At 48.0% G+C, this 27,820-nt stretch overlaps 1 protein-coding gene across 2 annotated transcripts in view; it reads right to left on the reverse strand.

Annotated features, from left to right (window-relative positions):
• The window catches only part of NOS3 (nitric oxide synthase 3), a 204,451-nt gene that overhangs the window by 21,510 nt on the left and 155,121 nt on the right, over window positions 1–27,820 (reverse strand). Inside the window, exons 19-23 of one of the 2 annotated variants that reach the window (XM_029587975.1) lie at window positions 19,668–19,858; window positions 7,566–7,744; window positions 3,842–4,052; window positions 3,391–3,478; window positions 406–527 (exon numbers count right to left, since the gene is read on the reverse strand). In XM_029587975.1, coding sequence (XP_029443835.1) covers window positions 406–527; window positions 3,391–3,478; window positions 3,842–4,052; window positions 7,566–7,744; window positions 19,668–19,858 — 791 coding nt within the window. The remainder of the gene's footprint in view (window positions 1–405; window positions 528–3,390; window positions 3,479–3,841; window positions 4,053–7,565; window positions 7,745–19,667; window positions 19,859–27,820) is intronic. The other variant, XM_029587976.1, reaches the window with a different exon arrangement.

A 27,820-nucleotide genomic window follows, 5' to 3' on the forward strand; every position in this document is an offset into this window, starting at 1 on the left:
CTCAACCCTTCCTTCCCCTCCCATCCCCATCAGCCTCTCTGTTGCCTCCCAATGGCAAATCCAAAGCAGCAGGGTGAGGTCTCCACGGGCAAAATCAGGCTGTCCCACGAGTGTGTGCCTGGCCATTGCCACGGGCAGGGTCTGGATTTAGCCAATCAGTCCACCGACGACTGCGCTTGGCTTTCCAGTATGAACGGTGTTGCGGGAGGAGATCTGACGGCTCAGTGTGCCACAAACCATTCTGCCCTTAACTCGCACGCAGAACTCAGCCTTCCGCTTCTGCCGTGATTAGGAGAACTGGCAAGTTAGAGATCCTCATGCTGGCTCCGGCAGGACCCAAATCTCTTCCATCTGCCCCACCCCCAATTCGCCTGCTCCTCTCACTGCATTAACTGCACAGCACACCTCTTGTTTCAATATCATGGAGTCGCTGCTGCCAGAAGCCCCTGAAAGGGGCAATGCCAGTCCCGGGTCCCACCAGGATACAGGGGGCGCTGGGGTCGGAAGGCAGCCGGAACAAGGGAGCTCTGGGGAAGACACAAAGAGAGATTTATTTCAAGTTTCTGCAGCTGTTCCTGCTGCCACTGCACAAAGATCTACAACACTGCAGGCGGAGGAGCAAAGGAGAGAGGAGAGAGAAAGAAAGTGGAAGAAGGGAGGAGGCTGCTGCTGGGCAGGAGGTTAGGGGGTAGAGAGAGGAGGGTGCTACTGAGCAGGGGGGTTGGTGGGGGAGGAGGGCTTCCATTGCTGACCAGATGCTTAGGAGGGAGATAGGGGCTGGGGGGGGGGGGGGGGGAGAGGGGGGGGGGGGAGAGAAAGGGGAATGCGGGACAAGTCATGGGTGGACAGAGAAAGAAGGGGATCCAGAGTTTGCAGTGTAGGGGAGAGGAAGAAAGGGGATGCAGGACAAGGGGGTTGGGAGAGAGAGGGGGGAACGCAGGGCATCGAGTAGAGGAGAAGAGAAAGGGGGAAGTCAGGCAAGGGGTGGGTAAAAGGAAAGAGGGGGATACTGGGCAGAAGTGGGAGAAAGAGGAGCCTCTTTTACCAGAGGGGCAGCTGTGCCTTCGCTACCAAAGGAAATTAGTGCCGTGCCAGAGCAGCCACCGGTAAGTCAAAGGCTGGGGAGAGGGCATTATTCTGAATATCTGCCCCACATGCATGAAATGTTGGCCCCAGCATTGCTTCTAAGCACACCTCGATATGTTGCCTGTGCAACCCCATTCATCTGTTCTCTCCCCCCCCCCCCACCCCAATCCTCTATCCATTCATACACTTGTCCATCTACTCATCTACTTTTCATCCCCCTATCCATCCACTTGTCATCTACTCATCTACCTGCTACCCACCAATTCATACAAACATCTCTTCATCTGTTGTCACCTCTCCATCTATAGGTCACTCAGCTATGCATCCATCAGTCTTCCTGGCCACTACTCATCCACTGGCCACTTTCCTACCATTCCCCCTACCAGTCCATCTACGCCCTCTACCCATCACCCACCCATTCTTCAATCAGCCACTTCTCTATCCATTACGGTCTCACCCATTCATCTACCTGTTCATTTACTTTTGCACCTGTCACCTGCCCTGTCTTCAACCATCCACCTGTCTACTTACTCTTCTTATCACCCAGCCACCCAGTCATTCACCTGTCCATCTATTCATGTACCTGTCCACCTCCTTCTCGGTTTACTTATTTATCAACACATGTCCATCCAGCTATCTACCAGCCTCATTCATTCATTCATCCTTTGACCCATCCATTCACCTATCCCCGCATCCATCATCTAGCAACATTTTTACCGATTTAGCCATTCATCCACCCACAGATTTACAGTCACTCATATACAAGGGTCTAGTTAACTTTACAATTTTTCTTTGAAATTGAAAAAGACTCCACATTTTGGAATCTTTTTATGTTGAAAGTAAAATAGTAATACCTTCTCAAAGCCTTTGGACAGCAAATTCCTCTCATTTGTTGGAAATGGAGGTTCAACTGAAAACTTGCTCCTATACTGTACCACCATCCACTCTTCCAATAATCCATCCCATATTCATCCATTTATCTGCTAATCTGGCCCATACCCAACCACTCATCCAATGACTGCTTAGTCTTCTGACCAGCCCTTGCAAGAGAGGCTCAAGGGGGGATATGATAGAGGTGTTTAAAATCATGAGAGGTCTAGAACGGGTAGATGTGAATCTGTTATTTACTCTTTCGGATAGTAGAAAGACTAGGGGGCACTCCATGAAGTTAGCATGGGGCACATTTAAAACTAATCGGAGAAAGTTATTTTTTACTCAATGCACAATTAAACTCTGGAATTTGTTGCCAGAGGATGTGGTTAGTGCAGTTAGTATAGCTGTGTTTAAAAAAGGATTGGATAAGTTCTTGGAGGAGAAGTCCATTACCTGCTATTAAGTTCACTTAGAGAATAGCCACTGCCATTAGCAATGGTTACATGGAACAGACTTAGTTTTGGGGTAATTGCCAAGTTCTTATGGCCTGGATTGGCCACTGTTGGAAACAGAATGCTGGGCTTGATGGACCCTTGGTCTGACCCAGTATGGCATTTTTCTTATGTTCTTATGTTCTTAAGTTTCACCTTTGGAAGCTTGAACCGCACATCTTTAGATAGTCCGATATTGGGTATTTCAATCCTTGCTACTGCATTCTTATCTCTCTTGGGACTTCAGGATTCAGTGAAATTTCGGGTCATTATTACAGTGGGTGGATAAAAAACAAAAACAAAACAGTAGTGGTCTCCCCTCCTGATCATTCTGCACAGGTTACCAGATAAGTGGCATCGAGCGATCAGACATCTGATCCGAGCTCATGGCCTCATGCCCTGGGCAGAAACGATCCATCGTGAGGGGGTCTCAGGAAGAGAGCAGAGCGTGCAGAGGGATTAGCATAGAGAGCCAACAACCTGCGAAGCTCAGTTCTTCCCGCCTCCCCACCTAGTGACAGTCTGATCCCCCCCCCACCCCAAGGTGAAAACTCCACTCTGCATGGCAGCTAAAACACCCAGGTGTGTTCCCAAAAGAATGCACTTTTATCCGGATTAAAAAGAGGCGTTCCTGTGGGATGGGGCATGCTTAGGTTGTGGGGGGGAGTAAACTCTGCACATAGAACAGAATTTTCTTATCTGCTCACAGAGTTTTGCCCGGTTCCTCCGCCTGCAGAAACGGCAGGTGTAAATGTAAGCGGGCACGGCAGGACCTTGTACCTAGGCGAGCTGGTGATAATGGCCGCTATCGGCTCAGCCTTAGGGAGTGAGCTGTGTGGAGGAGTCCTGCGTTACTGTGTACACAGGGGGGAGGGGGTTTGCTATATCAGTGATAATTATTGTTATTAGAGCGTAAAGTTAAAAAAAAAATGCTCCTTACCCCCTCACAAAGCAGGGCACCTGTTCCTCAGGCTTAATCTGGTCCAACCACGTGGAGCACACACCGTAGTGCAGGGGGCCTCTGCCATCTGAACGAAGGAGGGGTAGAGGAAAAGACAGAAAATGAGAACAGGACCAAATTCAAGGCTGGTCAAGCAGGGGGTGTTGTAGGGTTGAGGTGAATCGGCAGGCAGCGCTCCGTGTGTTTGTGTCTGTCTTTCTAGCTGTATCCTGGACTGAGGTGCATTAGCAGAGCTGCGTATGGGGGTCTCGGAGCTGGAAAAGAGCAGAGGGTGCTGCAGGTCAGAAGTGAGGCGCATTGACGGAGCTCTCTGTTTTTTGTGTTTGTCTGTCTTGATACTGCTGTTACCTGGGCTGGGGGTGCAGGGAAAACCCGGGTAACGCCTGCACTTCAGAGCAGCTCTTTCCTCCGGGCAGGAGTGCAGACTCACCTTGGGTCCGGAAGGATACCACGGCGACAGTGAGGTGTATTTCGTTGGGGCAGACCTCCAGCGAGGAGCTGATGGAGTAATATCGGGGCTGAAGGAGAGGGAGCTGTGTAAGCAGGAGAGAGGAGGGGAGGGATACCGATGGAAACTCTTCCAGGACCTCCACCAGTGTCGGGCACTGGAACCATTTCCATTCCTCGTAGAGGCGAGCATCCTATAACAAAACAATGCCAAGGTCAAGCAGAAGGGCCGTGGCAAAGAAGAAAGTGATGGATGGTGGTAAATCCAAGCCTGTGTGGATGAAGAGAGAATGGAAGAAGAGAAGTACAGGATGAATGTTTAATTAAATTAATAAATACAGTGCAAGTAATGCAATGATGGGTTAAAGAAAGATAGGTAAAAGGTGGACCAGGAACAGATTATATGTTAGATGTGTGGGTGACTGACAAGTGGTGTGTGAATATTTGGGTCAAGAACAGATTGATAAATGAATGGAGGCAGCAGGTGGAGGACACATTCTGAAGTCAGTGGTTCTCAGACCGGTCCCTGAGACCCACATCCCGTCACTGGTTTTCAGAATATCCCTAATTAATATACAGGAGATACATTTGCATGCACTGGCTCTCAGAGCCAAGCTAATGTACATGTGAGCCTGAAGGCCCTTGAAAAACTCCATCCATGAAATGGTGGAAATATCCATTCCCAGGACCAGGCAAGACAAATTCTAAGCCTGCAGCTGTAGGAATTGGCAGGAGAGGCAGCAGGGAAGGATCCTCACCCACCCTGGGAGGAGCTGCCTCAAAATTCTCCTCCTGTGGAAGAGAAGCTGCTGACGAGACATCTCCCTGTGCCTCCACACATTTTTGACAAATGCCGAGGGACCTCCTGGGGCTAATAACCCTCATATGGCAGTCAGCAGATCCGCAGCTTCTTAATGCGCTGATCCCCAATGCCATCTCTCCCACACGGCAAAGCTCTAAGAGGGCCTCCACTACGTGCTTCAGCAGCAACACAATGTGCCTGCAAGCAAAAATAGTGCCTGTTGCATGCTCCTAGCACTGCTGTGATCATGCCAAATTGGCCCAAAAGCCAGTGCGTCAGCCCCTGCTCACAGTGCAGCCCGACGCGGCTCCAACAAGTGATTGCAGCTCCCACTCTCTCTCCTGGCTGGCTTTACAAGCAGTGCGTCGGCACCTGTCTCCTAGCGCTGCCTGATGTGGTTCGCGCTTTTTTCTTAAACTTCTCGACCAGCTGCGCTACAGAGGGGAAACAGCCCGCAGCAGTAGGAGCTACTGAAATCGGAGGCAGAGAGCAAGAAGATGAGTGTAGTGCAAGATAGAGGAAAGTAAGGAAAAACCTTTTTAGCAGGGCTGAGGCCAAAGCCTCCTTACCCTACTGGAACTCTTCCCCTGTCAAGAGGAAGGCTTAGGGCACCAGCCTTCACCTCACTCTTATCCTGATCAGCAAGACGCTCAACTGAGAGAGGGAGCCTAAAGCTATCACCACAGGAGGTCAGAAATCACCTGTTCAGTCCTGGCAAGCCGAAATCCACATGCAAGGATGCATGACCACCACCTGCCAGGAGACAGAGAAATACTGGCTGGCTGGTGTCTGTGCTGAGCTGTATGAGGGCGACATCAGCGGGTCAAATTTTCTCCATCTCCATCTGCTGGTTGGGAGTGCACAACCCACTGGTGTGGACCGGCTTGCCCGGATGAAGAGGAAACAATTATATTGTGGTAAAATAGTAGGGGATCAAATACGCTTTGAAGACAATGCAAGACAGATCTTCTGCTTTAAGTATATCGCTTGCTACCCCACCGTCCTTGAAGAATAATGTCAAGTGTCCCGCAGTGTGTCTGTTTTTATACTTTAATCCCCATTTCCCTTGAAACTGGAACAAACAACTAGGAACTTCTCTTAACACCAGTGACTGATAAAATACTATAATGCACTGTTACGGATTTATAATCCTACTTTTAGTTATCCCTCCTCTAAGAGCTTTCAATCTGTTGTTCATCTTTATTTATGAATATACTGTTTTTTTAAGTTTCTTAAAGTCTTTTTACTTTGCTTTATTTTATTTGTGGTTTTATGTATGTTACATTGTAAACCGTTTTGATTACATTTAGAATAAAAAACGGTATATAAAATATTTTAAATAAATAAAGGTAGAGAGAACATGGTACAAATACACTCTTCTTTCACCTTTCATCACTCCAAATCACATTAAATCTTCACTGATAGTAACTGTGCTGTTTGTACCTCCGACTGTGCATGTAAAACTGACCCCCAAAACCTAAATGACCCCCCTGAGTTCATAATGCCCCCTCTTACAGTGGTATTAAAAGTTCAGATATAAGTGAGCCTCCACAGAGGCCGCTCGCTCTCTCTCTCTCTCTTCTCCCCTCCCCTCCCAAACTGCAAATCATGATAAAAACGTTTTTGGCCGGAAACGCAGAGCTAGCGCAAGCACAATGCACAGGAAAGACGTGTCGTCATTTCTAGCGTTAAAACCTGCGTTGCTGTGCGTTACTCTATTGCACGCCGCGCTGACCCTCATTTCCATTTACTCCTCCAAAACTCCTCCCACTTGAATACAAATGAAAAATGTGCATACACAAATTGTAAAGAGGTATTTATCGCATGCGTTACGGCGTTATCGCAGGCATTAGGGCCCTCTGGGGACAGGGAAAAAGCTACAATACCTGAATATAACTTGCATTGAGCTACCAATGAAAAATCGTGAAAAATTATTTATAAATTCTTCCCAGCTAAAGGATCCTTTAGCAGTGGTGGAGGTGCAGTCGTGCTCCTCTTAGATCTCTCTGCTGCCTTTCATACGCTGGGACCATTTTGTATCAGCCGATCATTTAAAGGCATCAGGGATAGGAGTTAACAGAAGGTACTTCACTGGTTCTCCTCGCATTTGAGGGAGAGGCCCCAGTTAATTTATGTGGGCAGTTTCCACGCTTACATTGGGGCTGATGCAAGAAAGGTGCGAAGAAAGCGGGTGCAGAACAGTCAGCGCCCGCCCTCTTAACACGTGCATGGTGCCCCAAAGGGGGGGGCGCCAAGTAGTATTTAAATTAGGGGGTCGCCGCGGCTGCCTGTCTGCCAGTAATGAAAACGGCCCCCGCGTTTATTGGCGTCGGTCTTCATAACTCAGCGGTCTGCTGAGTTATTTTTTTTTTTTTACTTTAAAAAAAGAAGTACAGAAAAGCATTTTTTTTCCCTGCTTTTCTGTACTTCTTTTCAATGCACTCAGCTATTAACGCCTGAGACGCATTGAAAAGAAGACGCACATGTATCTTTTTGCATTGGGAGTGAATGAGTAATAGGCTCATTCAGATGCATTGCATGTGATGAGCGCTATCTCATCCACTCCGCGTTAGACGCGTGTTAACCTTTTAGATCCTGCTCACTGAAGGAATTTCCTGATGCCCCTTTTTACATATGTTAGTTAACTAGACCCAAATATGGTATAAATATAGTATAAAAAAATGTGCAAGTAATTAAACGTATATGAAAAAATGTTCCACTTGTGGAACGTTGGTACCTAAAAGGTTAAATAGGCGCTAATCCCCTTATTGCATTAGGGGATTGATTAGCGCCTATTTTACCCACGTCTAACTGCTCGTTAAGAGTGCGCTCAGCATATTGCATCGGCCCCATTACGTTTACAGAGCTGGTTACAGTGAAAGGAAACCAGGGGTCCATCGAGTACCTGGCTCAACCTCTCCAGCCGCTGCTGTTCTATGGGGTTTTCAGCCAATGTGGCCAGGAGCTGTAGGAACTGGGGGGTTGGTGGAGTGGTGATGTCCAGGAAATTAGTCAGAGCTTGGCAGAGGGTGCAGGGAGGCAGGCGGCTGTCTGAAATCCATGTGGTCTTTCCTCCGGACTCCACTGAATGAACATAAGACAAGAAAAACATGAGCCACAGACATCCTACTACACTGCAATGAGAAATTACTACTTACCTGATAATTTCCTTTTCCTTAACCCAGACAGATGAATTCAAGACCAGTGGGTTATGCAAATCTACAAGGAGATGGAGATGGAGCAAAGATGATGTCACAGTATATATACGCCTGCAGTGACATTCTCTTTAAAAGCCGACTGCAAACAGATTAGCAAAAACTTGATTAATAACAGATGACCTTTTCAGTACTCAGCCAACAGGAAACACTGAGCTCAGACAAAGAATGCATTAACACTAGTCTAAGGCAGGACTAACACAAGTAATCCCCGAACACCTAACCACACAGGAGGACCATAACATAATTATTCAGCAGCCAAGGGTGGGAAGCTGAATCCATCTGTCAGGTTTAAGGAAAAAGAAATTATCAGGTAAGTAGTAATTTCTCATTTCCTAGCACCCAGATAGATGAATTCAGATGACCAATGGGATGTACCCAAGCTACTCCCAAATAGGGCAGGATGCTGCCCACGGTCCTGTCAAAACCACACGTGCAAAGGCTGCGTCCTCCCGGGCCTGCACATCCAGATGATAATACCTGGAAAAGGTGTTGTAAGGAGGACCACATCACAGCTCGGGAAATGTCATCCAAGGGTCGCAACAGGCGATAGTTGCCCGCATCTCTTTCCCTATTCCAGAGATGGCAGGGAAATAGACTGATTCAAGTGAAAATCTCAGTCCACTTTTGGCAAAAAGGAAGGAATAGTATGCAGCTGAATTGCCCCTGGAGTCACCAGAAGGAATGGCTCCCGGCAAGACACGGCCTGCAGCTGGAATATTCGACACGCAGAGCAAATCACCACAGGAAACACTGTTTTCAAGGTCAGTAACCGCAAGGAAAGGCCATACATTGGTCAAAACTTAGGGCCTGCCAAGAAATCCAAAACCAGATTAAGACTCCACAAGGGTATCGGTAACAGCAAGGAGGACAAAGATGTTTCACTCCTTTCAAGAAAGAGGCCACATATGCATGAGCCAATAAGGAGTCACCATGCACCTGAGCCCTGAAACAGGCAAGAGACGCTACTTGCACATTTAAGGAAGTAAGGGCCAACCCTTTATTCAATCCATCCTGCAAAAATACCAAAATGAGCGGGATCTTAACTGAACAAGGAAAAACACCTTGATCTTCATAGTAAGCCTCAAACACTCTCCAAACCCAAACATAGGCTAAGGAAGAGGAGAAAATTCTCATTCGTAGCAAGATGGCAATCACCTCAGTAGAATATACACACTTCAGCAAGCGAGCTGACAAAATCAAGTCGGATTTTCGTGAAGAACAAGTCCCTGCCACCGGAAACTGGAGGGGGTGAGTCTACCAGGAGCAGTCACAGATCTGCATACCATGGTCTTCTGGGCCAATCTGGTGCCACCAAGAACACTATCCCTCTGTGGCCCTCAACCCTCCAAACCATTTTGCCCAACATGGGCCATAGGGGAAAGGCATACAGCAGCTTGTCCTCATGTCATTCTTGCATGAGAGCATCGATACCTGAGGACATCAGATCTCTCCTTAATTGCGAGAAGTTGCCAGCAGGTCTAGAAACGGGAATCCCCAGCGATCCACTATCAGCTGAAATGCCTCAACCAACAATACCCATTCTCCTGGGTCCAGACTCTCCCAGCTGAGAAAGTCTGCTCTTACATTGTTTTTTCCTGCAATGTGCGAGGCCAAGATCTCCTGAAGATGTATTTCCACCCATTCCATAAGTTGGTCTATCTCCTGCGACACTTGCTAGCTCTTGGTTCCTCCCTGCTGATTGATGTAAGCCACTGTCGTTGCATTGACTGACATTATCCGGACAACCCAATCTTACAATCTGCCACTGAACTGCAAGCAAGCCAACTGGACAGCCTGGGCTTCCAGCCGACTAATGTTCCAGAGAGACACTTCCGCACTCCAGTGCCCTTGCACTGTCATTTTCTAACAGTGAGCTTGCCAACCCTGAAGGCTCACATCCTTCATGAGTACTAATCAGTCCAGAGATTTTAGGGAAACTCCATTTCTTAGATGATCTGCTTGTACCCACCACTTTAGTTGAGAGCACATCTCCATTGGCAGGTGGAACCGAATCGAATAGTCCTGAGATTTTGGGCTCCAACGAGACAACAGGGAGTGCTGAAGAGGATGCATATGCGCCCTCGCCTAAGGCACCGCTTCCAGGGTTGCCGCCATCAAACAGAGTACCTGCAAATAGGAACTTGCTGTCGGGCGTATAGTGTTCAGCAATAGACGCATCTGTGCCATCAATTTCTGAATACAAGCTTCCAGCAGGATAACTCTGCCCTGCTTCGTGTTGAACCGAACACCAAGATACTCTAATGACTGAGATGGCTGAAGATTTTTTCTTGGCCAGGTTCACCACCCAACTGAGCTCCTGTAACAGGGAGATCACCTTTCAGGTCACCAGGCGGCTCTCTTCCAGAGACTTGGCCTGAGTCAGCCAGTCGTCACCTTTCCCAACTCTGCCACCACCACCATCATAAACTTGGAAAAAGTTCTGGGTGCGGTGGCCAGATCAAAAGCCAGTGCCCAATATTGATAATAGCATCCCAACACCATGAAATGAAGAAAATGTTGGTGCTCCAATCGGATGGGAATATGGAGGAATGCCTCGGACAAATCCAAGGAGGTCAGAAATTCCCCCGATTGCACTGCCATTATCACTGAGCGCAATGTTTCCATGTGAAAATGAGTTACCCACAAATGACGGTTGACCCTTTTGAGATCCAGAATGGGACAAAAGGAGCCCTCCTTCTTGGGCACAACGAAATAAATGGACTATCGACCTATATTTTCTTGAGATGTGGGCACTGGAACCACAGCCCTCAGACTAAGAAGCCTTGACAATGTACACTCCACTGCCTGCTTCTTCTGTGGGGTGTGGCAGAGAGACACCATAAACACGTCACAAGGAACACTATGAAACTCCAACACATAGGTCTCATATCACCTCCAGGACCCACTGATCCAATGTGATTTCAGTCCACCTCTGATAAAAGAGGGAGAGGTGCCTCCTATCTCCTGTTCCCAGGGGTGGGTTGGCAAACCTTCATTGGGAGGGTCGGGAGGTTCCACTACCCAAGCCCGAGCCTCATCTAGGCTGTCTGGAACAAAAGGACTGAGGCCTACTGGAAGGTCGAGTCCTCTGAAAGGTCGCTGCTCTGTAGGGTCGAAAACGCTTGGATCCCCTGACACAACCTTTCGTGCCAAAGGAGCATGGCATCTGGTTCTTATCCTCTGGCAACTGAGGAACCGGGAATTCACCCCACGAACTGGCCAGTTTCTCCAACTCGCTCCCAAACAAGAGCGAACCTTTAAAGGGCAACTTCGTAAGGTTAGCTTTGGAGATCGCATCAGCTGACCAATTTCTCAGCCATAACAGACGCCTGTCAGCTATTACTGAAGCCACCCCTCTGGCTGAGGTATGGACCAAAAAGGCAGCTGCTGGCTCCATAAATGCCCTGGAATTCCCTCCAGATTCATAAACCTCCTGAGAGAGCAGTAAACAAGAGTGGGCTGCCAGGGAACAACAAGAAGCTATCTGAAAATTCATTACTATTGCCTCAAAGGCCTGCTTAAGGATGCCTCAATTTTCTATCTTGTGCATTCTTCAATGCCGCTCCTCCCTCCACGGGGATAGTCATCTGCTTGGAGAGAGCACAGACAAGTGCATCCACTTTCGGAAAATGCAAACGCTTTCTCACCACTGGATCCAGGGGGTACAGGCCTTCCAAGGCCCGACCCCCTTTGAAATTAGCCTCTGGGGCGTCCATCTCAAGATCAGTCAATTCTTGAATGACCTCCATAACGGGGGGAAAAAAAAGAGGCTTTATGCAAAGAAACCAAAATGGGATTTTTTCTTTGGCTCAGACATGGAATCTGCCCTAGGTACTCCCAATATCTTTAACAGTGATCATCAGACAGTATGGTTTCATATCACAAATAGTATACAGAGAAGTAACACGAAGACCCGAGTTTTGCCATTCAAAAACACGAACTTTGATGAAATGGGGAAGTATCTGGAAGAAGAACTAGAAGGATGGCAGAACAAGAGAGATGTGGAACAACAATGGACCAAAATAAAAGGAGCAATTACCAAGGCAACTAATCTATATGTCAGAAAAGTAAAGAAAAGCAAAAGAAAAATGAAACCAATATGGTTCTCAAAGGAGGTGGCTGACAAAATAAAAACTAAAAAAACAGCGTTCAAGAAATATAAAGGATCCCAAAAGGAGAAGCATAAGGAAGAATATCTGATGGAACTGAGGGAGACGAAGAAAGTAATCAAGACGGCAAAAAGTCAAGCGGAAGAAAGGATTGCCAAAGAGGTAAAGCGAGGTGACAAAACATTTTTCAGATACATCAGAGAAAGGAGAAAAGTTCCAAGTGGTATAGTGAAACTGAAAGGTGAAAAGGATCAATGTGCGGAGAGATGAAGAAATGGGAGAAATATTAAACGAATACTTCAGTTCGGTGTTCACTAAAGAGAACCTTGGAGAAGGACCATCCCTAGTTAACAAGAAACTGGAGGGGAGTGGAGTAGATGTAACTCCGTTTACAGAAGAGAATGTATGGGAAGAGCTAGGAAAAATAAAAGTGAACAAAGCCATGGGACCTGATGAGGTCCATCCCAGGATACTGAGGGAGCTCAGAGATGTACTGGCGGGTCCACTGAGTGACCTGTTCAACAGATCCTAGAAACGGGAGTGGTGCCGAGTGATTGGAGAAGAGCAGTGGTGGTCCCGCTTCACAAGAGTGGGAGCAGAGAGGAGGCTAGAAACTACAGGCCGGTTAGCCTCACCTCAGTGGTGGGAAAGGTAATGGGGTCGCTGCTGAAAGAAAGAATAATGAATTATCTACAGTCGGAAGAATTGCTGGACCAGAGGCAGCATGGATTCACCAGTGGAAGGTCCTGTTAGACAAATCTGATTGACTTTTTTGACTGGGTGACTAGGGAATTAAATAGAGGAAGAGTGCTCGATGTCATCTACTTGGATTTCAGCAAAGCTTTTGATACAGTCCCGCACAGGAGGCTTGTGAATAAAATGAGAAGCTTAGGAGTGGGTGCCAAGATGGTGGCCTGGATTGCAAACTGGTTGACGGACAGAAGACAATGTGTGACGGTAAATGGAACTTACTCTGAAGAGAGAGCGGTGTTAAGCAGAGTGCCACAAGGATCGGTGTTGGGCCCGGTCCTGTTCAATATCTTTGTGAGCGACATTGCGGACGGGATAGAAGGTAAGGTTTGTCTTTTTGCGGATGATACTAAGATCTGCAACAGAGTGGACACGCCGGAAGGAGTGGAGAGAATGAGACGTGATTTAAGGAAGCTGGATGAGTGGTCGAAGATATGGTAGCTGAGATTCAATGCCAAGAAGTGCAGAGTCATGCATATGGGGAGTGGAAATCTGAAAGAATTGTATTTGATGGGAGATGAAGGACTGATGTGCACGGAGCAGGAGAGAGGCCTTGGGGTGATAGTGTCTAATGATCTGAAGTCGGCGAAATAATGTGACAAGGCGATAGCTAAAGCCAGAATAATGGTGGGCTGCATAGAGAGAAGAATATCTAGTAAGAGAAAGGAAGTGATGATTCCCTTGTACAGGGCCTTGGTGAGGCCCCACCTGGAGTACTGTGTTCAGTTCTGGAGACCGTATCTCCAAAGGGACAGAGACAAGATGGAGGCGGTCCAGAGAAGGGCGACCAAAAAGGTGGATGGTCTTCATAAAATTACTTATGAGGAGAGATTAAAGAACCTAAATATGTACACCCTGGAGGAAAGGAGGAGCAGAGGTGATATGATACAGATTTTCAGATACTTGAAAGGTTTTAATGATTCATGGTCAACATCAAACCTTTTACAATGGAAAAAAATCAATAGAACTAGGGGTTGCGATTTGAAGCTCCAGGGAGGAAGACTAGAATCAATGTCAGGAAGTATTTCTTCACGGAGAGAGTGGTGGATGCCTGGAATGCCCTTCCGGAGGAAGTGGTGAAGATTAAAACTGTGAAAGATTTCAAAGCAGCATGGGATAAACACTGTGGATCCATAAAGGCTAGAGGATAGGAATGAAGAGTTAAGACATGGGGGTGGCTTGCTGGAATGTTAACTACTGCCTGGTGATTACTACCCGTACTCAAAAAATCCCTTGCATGGTTAATGCAACCTCAACATTGCTCTCTGCTTCAATGGCAAAGGGAAATGTGGAAAGGAGGATTTGCATTCAGATAACAACCAAAAAGGACTGAACTTCACAATCTGGGTAAACAAATAAGCGTGGGGGTAGCTTGTTTATTACGGCGGTTACTACCCTAAACTAATTAAGCCTGATACATCACTTTGACTGCGTATACAGCATTGCTCTCTGCTTCTATGGCAGGGGGAAATGTGGAAAAGAGGATTAGCATTCAGACAACAACCAACAAGGACTGAACTTCACAAACTGGGTAAACAAATAAGCGTGGGGATAGCTTGCTTATTACGGCGGTTACTACCCTAAACCAATTAAGCCTGATACATCACTCTCTCATGCTCCGTGCATGTCAGTCCTTCACCTCCCAAATACAATTCTTTCGGATTTCCACTCCCCATATGCATGACTCTGCACTTCTTGGCATTGAACCTCAGCTGCCATATCTTCGAGCAGTGCTGCTCTCTGCTACTACGGCAGGGGGAAAAGTGGAAAACAGGATTTACATTTGGGGCAACAACCAACAAGGACTGAACTTCACAATCTGGGTAAACAAATAATCATGGGGGGAGCTTGCTTATTAAGGTGGTTACTACCCTAAACCAATTATGCCTGATACATTACTTTGAAAGCATTTATAGCATTGCTATCTGCTTCATCGGTAGGGGGAAGTGAGGAAAACGGGATTTACATTCAGACATCATCCAACAAGGCATCGATCTGTGCAATCTGGGTAAACAAGCATCGGGGTAACTTGCTTGATGCGGCGGTTACAACCCTTAACCATAAGCCTTATGCTCACCTTTGATGCAACTCCAACATTACTCTCTGCATCAATAGCAGGGGATGGCAGGAAATTTGAATCAAACAGTTACCAACAAGGGCCCTGAAGTTGGTGGTTGATGAAACAGATAAGTATGGGAAAATGAGTGTGGGAGCTTGCTGGGCAGACTAGATGGGCCGATTGGTCTTTTTCTGCCATCATTTCTATATATGTAACATCTGGAAAATCAGAGCCGGGAGCTCATCTCTATGAAAAAAAAAACGCAACATAGTCCTATTCGGTTCCAGTCCCGGAGGAATTTCCCCATCCCCCAGGAAGTCCGGATCGGCCTCATCATCAGCGCCATCTGAATTCCTATCGGGAGGACTTGCTGCCAATCTAGGCATATACTTCGGCGCATAACAGCAGTACCGGGTGAGTGAGAGATCACTGCCTGTGACTCTGACCTGACAGGATTGGACGGGGCTGAGGACTGAGCCTGAAGAAATTATTGCAATCCTTCAAAAAATTCTACCCAAGAAAAGGCAGACGGATCCATGCCAACACCAGAAGGCCCTGTGCTGTGCCCACTGAGCTGCTGCCCCCTGCTGACGAACCAGCTAAGGGAGCTCCAAGATCAGGCGCCCCTCCTGACATGTCCTTACCCGGGCCATCATCAGGCTGGGAAGAACCAGGCTTAGTAAAATCAGAGGACGATAATCCTCTCTGAACCTCTAAGCAGCGCTGGCACAGGTTAGAGGGCACTCCAGGCTGAGATGCCCGAATAGGACAGGCAGCACAGAGGGGAAAGGTGCTTAGGTTTCTTAGCCACGGACGCCATCAGTCTGTCAGTACACTTAACAGGTGACTGACAGAGTGCATCCAGCTGAATTCACACTGTGAAATTTAATCGCACAAAATTTAGGTGTACAAAATTTAGGCGTCACAAAACTAGGCACACTTCTGCCATCCCAAACTTAAGCGCACAACCAGTGTGGTCCAATTTGTGCACACAGGCAGCGTGCCCAAAAGAAACTGGGTGCACAACTTGGACGCACAGCCAGACGCACTCGCACGCACTGACGGTCCTGAAGAGGCAGCCTAACATGCAGAAAAAAGCACGCGAAATGCCGCGGTGGCCTACCACACAGCGCACAGAGAAAAGCCTAACAGCTGGGCCTAGCCCACCCGGGCTGCTCAACCTGCCAGGCTGCCCGAGTCCCTTAACTTCCCTCGGGAGCGGGAACGAATGTCGGAACGGCGCGCCAAGCACGGAGGCAGGAGGAAGCCTTACCAACAACCCTTCTAATCTGTCTCTTCTTCTTTTTTTTTTATTTTAACCTTACCTGAGCTCAGCCTTTCCCCACTGAGTACAGAAATGGTCTCCGGCTGCGGGAGGGGGGGGGAAGAGAGGGCATATACCGTCACCACCGCACTTGGCTTCCTGCACCCACTGCCTTTCAGCTGTTTTAATAGCTAAGTCCATGCCGACTGAGAAAACCAGCTACCAGACCAAAGCACTCATCTGAGGGACCACAGAAATCACCTCAGGAATTCTCAACTGGGGAGGTACCATTTTGGTAACACCGCAGAAGAGCGGGACAAATTAAATTTTTTATTTCTCCTCCTAAAAATTTGAAGCAATCCCCAGTGGGGAGATTCACGTCCACCGTCTGCTGGAGAAGGAGAATACTGGCAGGCTGATGTCACTGCAGGAGCATATATGCCGTGACGTCAGCTTTGCTCTGTCTCCATCTGCTGGTAGAGGTGCATAACCCACTGGTCCTGAATGCATCTATCTGAGTGCTAGGAAATTAGACAGCCTTGCCATTGTAGGTGCTGTGGAGTCACCGGTGGCTGTGGTATAAGGGCTGCTGGGCCATAGCTTGCCACATGATGGTAGACCTGGCCTGACACACCGGTCCCTTCCCTGGAGCTTAGAAGAAGGAGACTCCCTCCCTGCTGAATTAACAGAGATTCAAGGAGCCCTTCCGGCTGAACTATCAGAGACTGAGGGAGCCTTCTCGCCCCCTCTTGCCTCTCCTCCCCTCACTGAACTAGCAGAGACTGAGGGAGCCTCCCCCTCTCCCTTCCCTCACTGAACAAGCACAGACTGAGAGAGCCTCCTCGCCCCCTCTTCACCTCCCTTCCCTGAACTAGCAGAGACTGTCCCTGCTTGACACTGATGCAGTGCATGGAAGCCCCTGAAACACATGATGATATTAGCCCAGGCTGAGGATATCCCTTTGAATTAATGTCCTAGTCTGGGAGATGCAGCCGGAGCAGTTTCTGAATGGCTGCAGCAACTACAATCAAAGTGCCAGGATTTGCAACAAAGACTTGACAGGCTCTAAGGCTGTGAATACTTTGCTCCCTCTCAAGCTTTTGTTGCAAAGACTCAGCTGCACAGGAAGCCCCCACCTCAGAGGCCTTTGTGCTGCTTCTGAAACCTTGTCTCCTCCTAATCCCAACCCTCCATTTCCGGGCGGGGGCCTGTGATTTCCTGCAGAGGTGCTGCTGTGATCTCTGTTACTCTCAGGAGCCTGAGCTGCGGAAAACGCCCCTATCCTGCTGGGCTCTATCTACACACTACACTCACACACTCCCTGAGCTGTTCCATTGATAACAAAAGAAATACACAAGCTTGATCTTTCTACCTCCCTTACAGACTCCCACAGCACCACTGTACACAGTAAACCAGCGCACTAGTGCAAAGACATACACGCCCAGCCTCTGAGTGCTGCAAGACACACCAGTGACCCCAGGGCCAGGACGCACACTCCCAGGCTCTGAGCACTGCAGGACACACACACCAGTGACCCCAGGGCCAGGACTCACACTCCAGGTTCTGAGCACAGCAGGACATACACACCAGTGACCCCAGTGCCAGGAGTCACACTGCTAGGCTCTGAGCACTGCAGGACCCACACCAGTGACCCCAGTGCCAGGACTCACACTCCTGGCTCTGAGCACTGCAGGACACACACACCTGTGACCCCAGTGCCAGGGGTTGGGTTGGGTGATTTAAGTGTGCCAGGGGTCACACTCCCAGCCTCTGAGCACTGCAGGACACACACACCAGTGACCCCAGTTCCAGGACTCACACTCCAGGTTCTGAGCACAGCAGCACATACACACCAGTGACCCCAGTGCCAGGAGTCACACTGCTAGGCTCCGAGCACTGCAGGACCCACACCAGTGACCCCAGTGCCAGGACTCACACTCCAGGCTCTGAGCACTGCAGGACACACACACCAGTGACCCCAGGGCCAGGACTCACACTCCCAGGCTCTGAGCACTGCAGGACACACACACCACTGACCCCAGGGCCAGGACTCACACTCCCAGGCTCTGAGCACTGCAGGATACACACCAGTGACCCCAGTGCCAGGACTCACACTCCAGGCTCTGAGCACTGCAGGACACACACCAGTGACCCCAGGGCCAGGACTCACACTCCCAGGCTCTGAGCACTGCAGGACCCACACCAGTGACCCCAGTGCCAGGACTCACACTCCCAGGCTCTGAGCACTGCAGGACACACACACCAGTGACCCCAGTGCCAGGACTCACACTCCCAGGCTCTGAGCACTGCAGGACACACACCAGTGACCCCAGGGCCAGGACTCACACTCCCAGGCTCTGAGCACTGCAGGACCCACACCAGTGACCCCAGTGCCAGGACTCACACTCCTGGCTCTGAGCACTGCAGGACACACACACCTGTGACCCCAGTGCCAGGGGTTGGGTTGGGTGATTTAAGTGTGCCAGGGGTCACACTCCCAGCCTCTGAGCACTGCAGAACACACACACCAGTGACCCCAGTGCCAGGACTCACACTCCCAGGCTCTGAGCACTGCAGGACACACACACCAGTGACCCCAGTGCCAGGACTCACACTCCCAGGCTCTGAGCACTGCAGGACACACACACCAGTGACCCCAGGGCCAGGACTCACACTCCCAGGCTCTGAGCACTGCAGGACCCACACCAGTGACCCCAGTGCCAGGACTCACACTCCAGGTTCTGAGCACAGCAGGACACACACACTTGTGACCCCAGTGCCAGGAGTCACACTGCTAGGCTCCGAGCACTGCAGGACCCACACCAGTGACCCCAGTGCCAGGACTCACACTCCCAGCCTCTGAGCACTGCAGAACACACACACCAGTGACCCCAGTTCCAGGACTCACACTCCTGGCTCTGAGCACAGCAGCACATACACACCTGTGACCCCAGTGCCAGGAGTCACACTGCTAGGCTCTGAGCACTGCAGGACACACACACCAGTGACCCCAGTGCCCGGACTCACACACCAGGCTCTGAGCACTGCAGGACACACACACCTGTGACCCCAGTGCCCGGACTCACACACCAGGCTCTGAGCAGTGCAGGACACACACACCAGTGACCCCAGTGCCAGGACTCACACACCAGGCTCTGAGCACTGCAGGACACACACACCTGTGACCCCAGTGCCCGGACTCACACACCAGGCTCTGAGCACTGCAGGACACACACACCAGTGACCCCAGTGCCAGGACTCACACACCAGGCTCTGAGCACTGCAGGACACACACACCTGTGACCCCCAGCGCCCGGACTCACACACCAGGCTCTGAGCACTGCAGGACACACACACCAGTGACCCCAGTGCCAGGACTCACACACCAGGCTCTGAGCACTGCAGGACACACACACCAGTGACCCAAGTGCCAGGAGTCACACTGCTAGGCTCTGAGCACTGCAGGACCCACACCAGTGACCCCAGTGCCAGGAGTCACACTGCTAGGCTCTGAGCACTGCAGGACACACACACCTGTGACCCCAGTGCCCGGACTCACACCCCAGGCTCTGAGCACTGCAGGAATCTTAGATCCTGTGGCACTTACTCTTTGGGGGGTTGCTCTCCAAGGTCTCCACGAGGACAGTGTCATTCATGGGCGGGGGATCCTCCACACGCTCCAGCAGTGCCTGCACCAACTCATCCCGGTTAGTGGGAAATATGCCCAGATGATCTCCCGGGTGATACTGTAGTTCCCTCTGTCCACCCATGTCCAACCTCACCAAAATTGTGGAACGACTGCAACGAGACATATTTGGTCAGCACAGAACGGGTCAAAGAGAGCCCTAGGGTCTTAAGTGCTGCTATCACCCTTAAATCACCCAACGCTAAATCTCTGTCAGCTAAGGATTGGAATCTGCTGGTATCAGTCTATAAGAGCGGTTCCTAAATGTGTCAGAGGGAAAGTACTGCTGGCGATTTCATTTTGAACCCGCTGGGAGCATTTTCCAGCATGAGCCGTGCACCTGCTGCCCAGGCAGGCGTAATGTACGTGGACACGTTCTGTACCCACGGTGTGTGCACTGGTGAATTTTTAGAAGGAAACTCTGTGGGGAGATTCCCTTTTAAAAAATGAACTTGCAGCATCGCAGAGCTGCAGCTGCACAGGGAGACTGGCAACTGCCACCACGACCTCTTGAGTCTATGACCAGCAAATCCCATTTTCCTTTAGACCCAAGACTTCTGCCAGGGTTCTTCCACCTCCCGCCGTCTCATGAGGTCGTTCCTGCCAAACTAATCTTCACAACTCTTCGACATAACGCCACATTTCAAATGCTCGTTTCTTTCTTCAGGACGTCCTCATTATAAGGGTATTTTTTTGTTTTTTTAACTGCGTGGATAGGGCTGAAGTCTGCATATGCAGCTTGTACATGCAGACTTTAGCCAGCATACTCAAAGCGAAATTACGCAAATGAGTTCATTTTGAAATGGCTCGGTTAACTGGCCCGGCTCACACAGAGATGAACTCGCACCGTTTTATTTCCCCCCCTCTCGGAGGACATTTCCTTGTGCGGGTTAAATTTACACGCATGCTTTTTCAAATCCCCCCAAAAAAAGGTATGTGTGTAAAGCTCCAGCTCCGGCCCCTGGAACGAATCTCTCCAAGTCGGCGTAAAAGGATTCTCCAAGCCTACCTTTACGAATACACCGAGGCCCGGCTGATTTGATAACTGTGTTTTATGCACGTAAATCACTGAAAAGTCAGGCCTGTGTGTCCAACTTTTACTTCTGTATCCTGTCCCTAAGATGATGTCTGTGCTTTACCTTTAAATCCAAGTTCCTCCCAAAAAGCCTTTTTTTTTTTTTGCATTCCCCGTTCCTTTTAATTCTGTGAAACACCTCCCATCTTTTGTGATCCAGCTACTGCGACATTTCTATCCTGTATCTTGTTCAGTCTCGTACCGTCAGAAAATATTTCTATAGCGTTGGTATTCCTTTTGCTGATTATCATCATAATTGTTGTGTTCAAGTTCATTCCATGGATCAGGGAAGGCAAACTCTGGTCCTCCAGAGCCACAGAGAGGTCTGGTTTTCAGGATATGCACAATGAATGCACAGGAGATAGATTTGCGTATGCCGGGTCTCCACTGTGGATGTCCTGAAAACCCAACTGGGCAGGTGCACCTCTAGGAGAGGGTTGGGGAAACAGTGGTTTGGGCAAGTTCCTGTAAGAAAAAATCCTGAATCGTTATCAGCCATGTAGATTTGGGGAAGTCACTGCTTATCCCTTGGTATGAGCAAGGCGGCTTGGACCTATTCTTTGGGATCCTACCAGGTACTTGTGACCACTGATTTCCTCTAAGCCAGGGCTTCCCAAACTGTGGGTCAAGACTTCAAATGGCGTCATAAAATCTTCAACTAGGGTCACAAGCGCATCCAAGAGCAGCATACTTCTTTCAGGCACCAGTTTCATTTACTAGTGGAAATCACTGTGGAGTTGTGAGCCGGCTACAGACTCACTGGCCCTGCGGTGGTCCCTGCACTTGCATGAATTTCTGTGGTAACGGGAAGCCCTGAACAAGAAGGGACTGAGTGAGCTTGCACTGACTCGCAGGCCTTATGCTGACTTTCATTACTAATGCTGCTGCCACTTGAAGATCACAGTCAGGACTGAGACAGCCATAAAGGGAAGGGTGGGCTGAATGTGGACAGGCAAGCAGAGATTGTCACTGTTCTTCTCTCCTCTCCCACCACCGAATCTACCCAAGAGAAAAGCTGTTGCCCCTGTCAGCAGCCTGGCCTCCCTTCCCGCCCGTTGTCATTCACCTCTGGCCAGGGGTGAAAAGTAAGGTGCTATTGCTGACCCTGACCAGGGAGAAGTTTGAAAGAGAGTCTTGTCTGAAGGAAGGGTTTGAGGGTTGGATCAGCTGGAGATGAAATGGCTGTGGAGGATAAAGGGGCGATGGCAGAAGATCAACTGAGGGATGTAAGAGAGGAGCTGGGGGTGAGAGGGGATCAACTCTTGTGATGTGAAAGAAGGGTTGGAGGTGAGGCTCGGAAGTGAGAGAGTTGGAATGGAAGATCAAGTGAGAGGAAGGGGATGACAGAAGATCAATTGGGACATGAGAAAAGATCAGCTGGGAGGATGAGCAAGGGCTGGAAGTGGTGTGAGAGAGGGGATGGTCTGGGAAGATAAAAGGAGTTATAGGATGTAATAGGGGATCAACTGGAAGAGCAGAGGTAGAGAGGAGGTCCTCTGGAGGAGATGGTGGTTGAGAGAAAGGATTGACTGGAGAGGGTGGAGGTTTAGATCAACTGGAGAGTAGGCAAGGTGACAGCTGAGTGGTTGTTGGAGGGGGGACTGCACCCCTGCTGATTTGTTTTGGTTGTCTTCCTGAGATCATGTAAATTTTCAAGTGCCAAAATGGGATCACACTGACTAAATATGTGGGAAGCCCTGCTCTAAGCTGTGTATACGTGTGGGCACACAGGTCATAAACCCTGCGCCCAGGACAAAACATAGTGTGCAAAAGAAATCCCGATATCATTTGAATTATACTGGCTAATAGCGCTCAAATCTGACCTCAACTTATAAAAAGTTGCACAAAAGAAACATAAGGAACATTGCTTATGACTTGGATTGGCCGCTGTTGGAGCCAATATGGCATTTCTTAGGCTCTTATGCAGCTTTCATATAATCTATCATCTTGTGTGGCTCTTCTTTCTTTGATGCCGGTAATACTGTACCAGCACACCAAATTGTCGTCAAGTTTTCGTTGTTGATGGTTAAGCCTTCCCATTCTTCCAGATCATTCGAGATCAAAACGTCACAGTATAAACTGAAGAAAAACGGGGACAGAATGCATCCTTCTCGTAGCTCTCTTTTCATTTCTACATGCTTTTTCTGCTTGTTCTGACTGCAGCTGCTTGATTCCAAGAAAAAAATCATGATTAGCTTGATGTCATGTGTTGGTGTACCCACTCTACAGATTATTATATTTTGGTATACCCAGTCTATAAATTATTTCTATCAGTTGCTATAGTTCAATCTTCCAAACGCCTTGGTGTATTCAATAAAGCAGAGAGATAGACCTCTCTTCTTTTGAATCATTCTCTCACTTGTGATTTGTAATATGTAAATACCATCTCTTGTTCCTTTTCCTCTTCTAAATTCTTGTTCCATCTCATTTAGATGCTGATTTTGTAATTCTTATATGTATGTTATAATGTATGTTATTCTTATATGTATGTTATATGTATGTTATTTTTCTGTAATCCCCATGCTCCAGTACTCTGTGGATTTTGGGAAATGGGATAATGATATTATTCACAAGGAAATCTTCTGAGAATCTTCCACTGATGTATAACTGATTCACCAGATTTGTGAGAGATTTAATTCTATTCTGAAGAAATTCTGCGGTTATATTGTTAGCTCCTTGTGCTTTATTTTTTTGGCAAGTTCTTAAATCATATTTCTGACTTCCTCTTCACTGATCCTACTTTTGCATTTGCTATAAGTAAACATTTTTATTTTATTAGAATTTATGGATTGTTTATCCAAAATAGGCTCCAGGTAATTTACTCTAAAGCTCTATCAATATGTACCTTCCTGACCCAACTGCAGTGTGAGCAATGGCGAAATAAGTGTAGATAGACCTTCATACAAGGACCCAATGCTTAGCCCCTCAGCGCTTATATATCATCGGTGTCCACCTTTACAATCATCGGCCTTAGAACATCCACTAGTTTTTTAAATTGGTGTCAGTGAGGGGCGTGGAGGATCAGGGCAGGGCAGCACTTACTTTTGATGTCAGGAGGGGATGGGGTTGGAGCAGTGGTGTCAAGGGGTGTGAATGAAATCCCACATGCTAATGGGCGCTTCCACTGGTAGGGCACAGGGGATTTTGAGACGCGGGTGGAATCCACAATGCACTCTTTGGAGATAGTATGCAATGCTATTTTTTGGGCACTCGCCACCCTGGCAACATTTATTTATTCATTCCATTTTTATATTCCACCTTATCTCAACATTGTGAGGGGTGTGCAAAACTATTCAGCTCATAGTCTGCTAAAAGCCCTTTCAGCATGCACGTTAAATGTTTTTGGGTTGGTTTTTTTTAGTGAAGAAGGCCGATAATTTAGTATTTCAGGGGTTATGCAGGCTTTCCCCTTTTCCAGTCTACTTTTTCCACTCATTGGTTCTGTGGCTTCTTTTATGCAATTTTTATTCTAGAACTCTCTTTTTATATTGTTGTTCTTGAGCCATTTCATCTTTTATCTTTACTGCTTCCTTTGTTTATTTTATTTTATTTTTTTGTTTTTTTCCATCTCCCCCTTATCTAAAGAAGATTTTCTCCTTTCATTGATTGCTTGGGCCTTTTTTCTGCTAAATGCCTTCGCCATCTCCCTTTGTTCTTCTTATAGTAGTTTTTTCCCTGTCCTCCTCCTGGGATTATATGGCTCCATTTTCTGAATTCATGTCTTTTTGCACTTATTTTTACTCTTGTTAATTTTGCTACATCCTTAGGAGACCCACGCTGGACTCTGTCTTTTCTTCCCATTGCTGACTTGTGTTTCTTGCTTCTCAGTGCTCCCTTTTATTGATGTCCTTAGTTCCTTTCGTATCTTGGTTTCCTGCTAGGGCCTCCTCAACGCTATCACTCATCATCTTGAAGTCAGCCCTCCTGAAGTCCAAGGCCCTACTCTTATTACAGTTCAGTTCAATGATCACACAGAACGATGATCACTAGACTTGCATTTTCCCTGCCCTTGAGACCAATGACATTGTCTCCATTTATAAGTACCAGATCCAGCAATGCCTCTCCCCGAGTGGGATCTTCCATTAGCTGCTTGAGGAATGTCCCTTGCAGGACATCCCGGACTTCTCCACTCCTAGATGACATCACAGCTCCGGTCCATATCAGTTAAATGGAAGTCATCTGCAAACAGTGCCTCTCATTGTGTGCCATCCTTACAATGTTTCTCATCATGTAAGAATCTACTTCTTTTCCCTGTGCACGCATAGTAATTCAGCTTCTCCTGCTTTCCGTGTATTTCAGTAGTCACTATTGTGTCCCTATTATAAAGAGCTACTCTTCACTACTTTTACCCTATTTGCTCCCTTCAGAAGAATTTGTAGCCACAGATGGTCACATCCTGAACCTGATTTCCATTATGCCAAGATTTGATGATTCTAACCAAATCCAAGATTAGCTCTGCCATGGTGGCCTACAGGTCAGGGATTTTGTTATCAAGATTTCAAGGATTTGTACACATGCAGAGATATTGCTAGGTTCATAAAAAGACTCAAGTGTGGTAAAGAGAATATTGAACATTTTGTGAAAGGGTAAAGTCTGATGGTCACAGGATAAGTTTGGTTTGGTACTTTCCCTGTCAAGCAGTAGAAAAATATTGCCCTTAGGCCTCCGAGCCAGGTGCAGTCCACTGTATTTTGTGAACCCACAGAGCTGGTGCCAAGGACCATAAAAACCCAACCCCAGACCTCTTAATTGTATGTACTGTAAGATGGGACTACATATTATTGCATAGGTGATTTTAGGCTTTTATCCCTCTGCAGCTTGCTCTATTTATCTCAAATGTGCCTCCCCACACCTTACTTCACATGCTGGTGCAAGTAGGATTTGAAGTAATGGCTCAGCAGTGCAGCACCTTTCCTGGATGGATGTAAACCATCCCCTCTGTTATTAGATCCTTTTTCCTCCCAGGTGAATTTCCAGTCCCCAATATACTCAAAACCGTCTTCCCTGCACCAATATTTCAACTATGAACTGAAGTTCTTGAGGAGGACACTTCTGTCCGCTCCACTGCTGTATACATGTAGCCCTTCTGAAAGATCCTGGATTTAGCTACCTCTCTAACAGCCCGATCCAGTAAAGTCCGTGGGAGAGCGGACTAACGCCCGCTCTCCCGGCGCGCGCACCGGCCCCTCGCCGGTGCGCGCGATCCAGTATTTAAATTAGGCGACGCGGTGCAAACGAGGAAAGGGAGGCGCTAAGGACACTAGCGCGTCCCTAGCGCCTCCTTTTGGCTTGGAGCGGCGGCTGTCAGCGGGTTTGACAGCCGACGCTCAATTTTGCCGGCGTCGGTTCTCGAGCCCGCTGACAGCCACGGGCTCGGAAACCGGACGCCGGCAAAATTGAGCGTCCGGTTTTCGGCCCGACAGCCGCGGGCCGAATTCAAAAAAATTTTTTTTTTTTTTTTTACTTTTGGGGACCTCCGACTTAATATCGCTATGATATTAAGTCGGAGGGTGCACAGAAAAGCAGTTTTTACTGCTTTTCTGTGCACTTCCCTGGCGCCGGAAGAAATTAGCGCCGACCTTTGGGCGGCGCTAATTTCTTAGAGTAAAATGTGCGGCTTGGCTGCACATTTTACTTACTGGATCGCTCGGGAATACCTAATAGGGCCATCAACATGCATTTGCATGTTGAGGGCGCTATTAGGTGCCGCGGGTGGGCCGCGTGTTTTCCTCCCCTTACTGAATAAGGGGTAAGGGAAAACACGCGTCCAGAGCAGGGTAACAGTGCGCTCCGACGGAGCACACTTTACTGGATCGACCTGTTAGATCCTTCCCCAGCTACTTTACCTGATCTTAAATCTTTACTAACACACCACTAGCCAAGTCATTGGTACCTAAATGCACAATATCATTCTCGTTTTGCATTTCTTTTGCTAACATCTGGATCCTTTGCGCATCCCTGACAGTTGTGGCATCCAGAAGGCACTGAACTTCCTTCTCCTCATGGTTGGCTCTCCAGCTCCACACCAGTTGTTATGGTATCCTCTATTCAAAACTTGCTCATTTCCCCTCTGGATATCTCTGCCATGTCCTTCCTTTGGCGGATCCCTTCATTGATTTCATTCCCTACCCTGGATGTGGCTATTCCTGTGTCACAGATGTCTTGTAAGGAACATCTTTGACCCACAAGCTGAGTTCTACCTGAACCTCCTTCTCCCTTTGGGAGACCACTGCACCCAAGAAAATGGACTGAGTGGACCCTGACGAGTTCCTTGAACTCATATTAGTTTTAACACAAAGTCTGGAAATTTCCTTTTTTTTTTTAACCCAGCGAGTTATAAACAGATAGAGCAATATCTCAGATTCTAACCAATTAACACAGACACATAGAAAATGACAGTAGATAAGAACAGCGAGACCCATATAGTTTGCTCCCATTCCAGATGCAATATACAGATCCCACGCTTTCTCCCTCACATCCTCGCATCTAAAAAATCTTCTCTGCTTAGTCCATGCTTTCGTGAATTCTGTAACTGTTATGGCCTCCACCACCCCTTTCTGTGAAGAAATATTTCTTTACGTTACTGCTCAGTCTACTCCCCTATATCATGAGGCTTTGTTCTAGAACTTCCTTTCCTCTGAAAAACATTTGCTTCTTGTGTCTTATTAATACCTTGGAGATATCTGAATGTCATTTCGCTTCACTCTGTCTTCCCTTTTTTGGGCTATGTGTTTAACACAGAAACACAGAATATGATGGTGGATAAGGACCGTTAGACCTAATTAGTCTGCCCAATTTCATTCCTAGTTGAATTCCACAGATCCCCACAGGGTCAGTGAGCGTGAATGCATGCAATGCGTCAACAGCTCCTCGGTGCACACTGTTGACCATTTCCCACTGCCAATGGCTCAAGGCTTTCGACCACATTTTTCTGGAGCCCTGTGTCTGACTGCAAGGCTTGCTAATCTGTATTTTTATTTATTTATTTATTTATAGATTC

The sequence above is a fragment of the Rhinatrema bivittatum genome, chromosome 2 (genome assembly GCF_901001135.1).
Source record: "Rhinatrema bivittatum chromosome 2, aRhiBiv1.1, whole genome shotgun sequence".
In the NCBI taxonomy this organism is placed as follows: Eukaryota; Metazoa; Chordata; class Amphibia; order Gymnophiona; family Rhinatrematidae; genus Rhinatrema; species Rhinatrema bivittatum.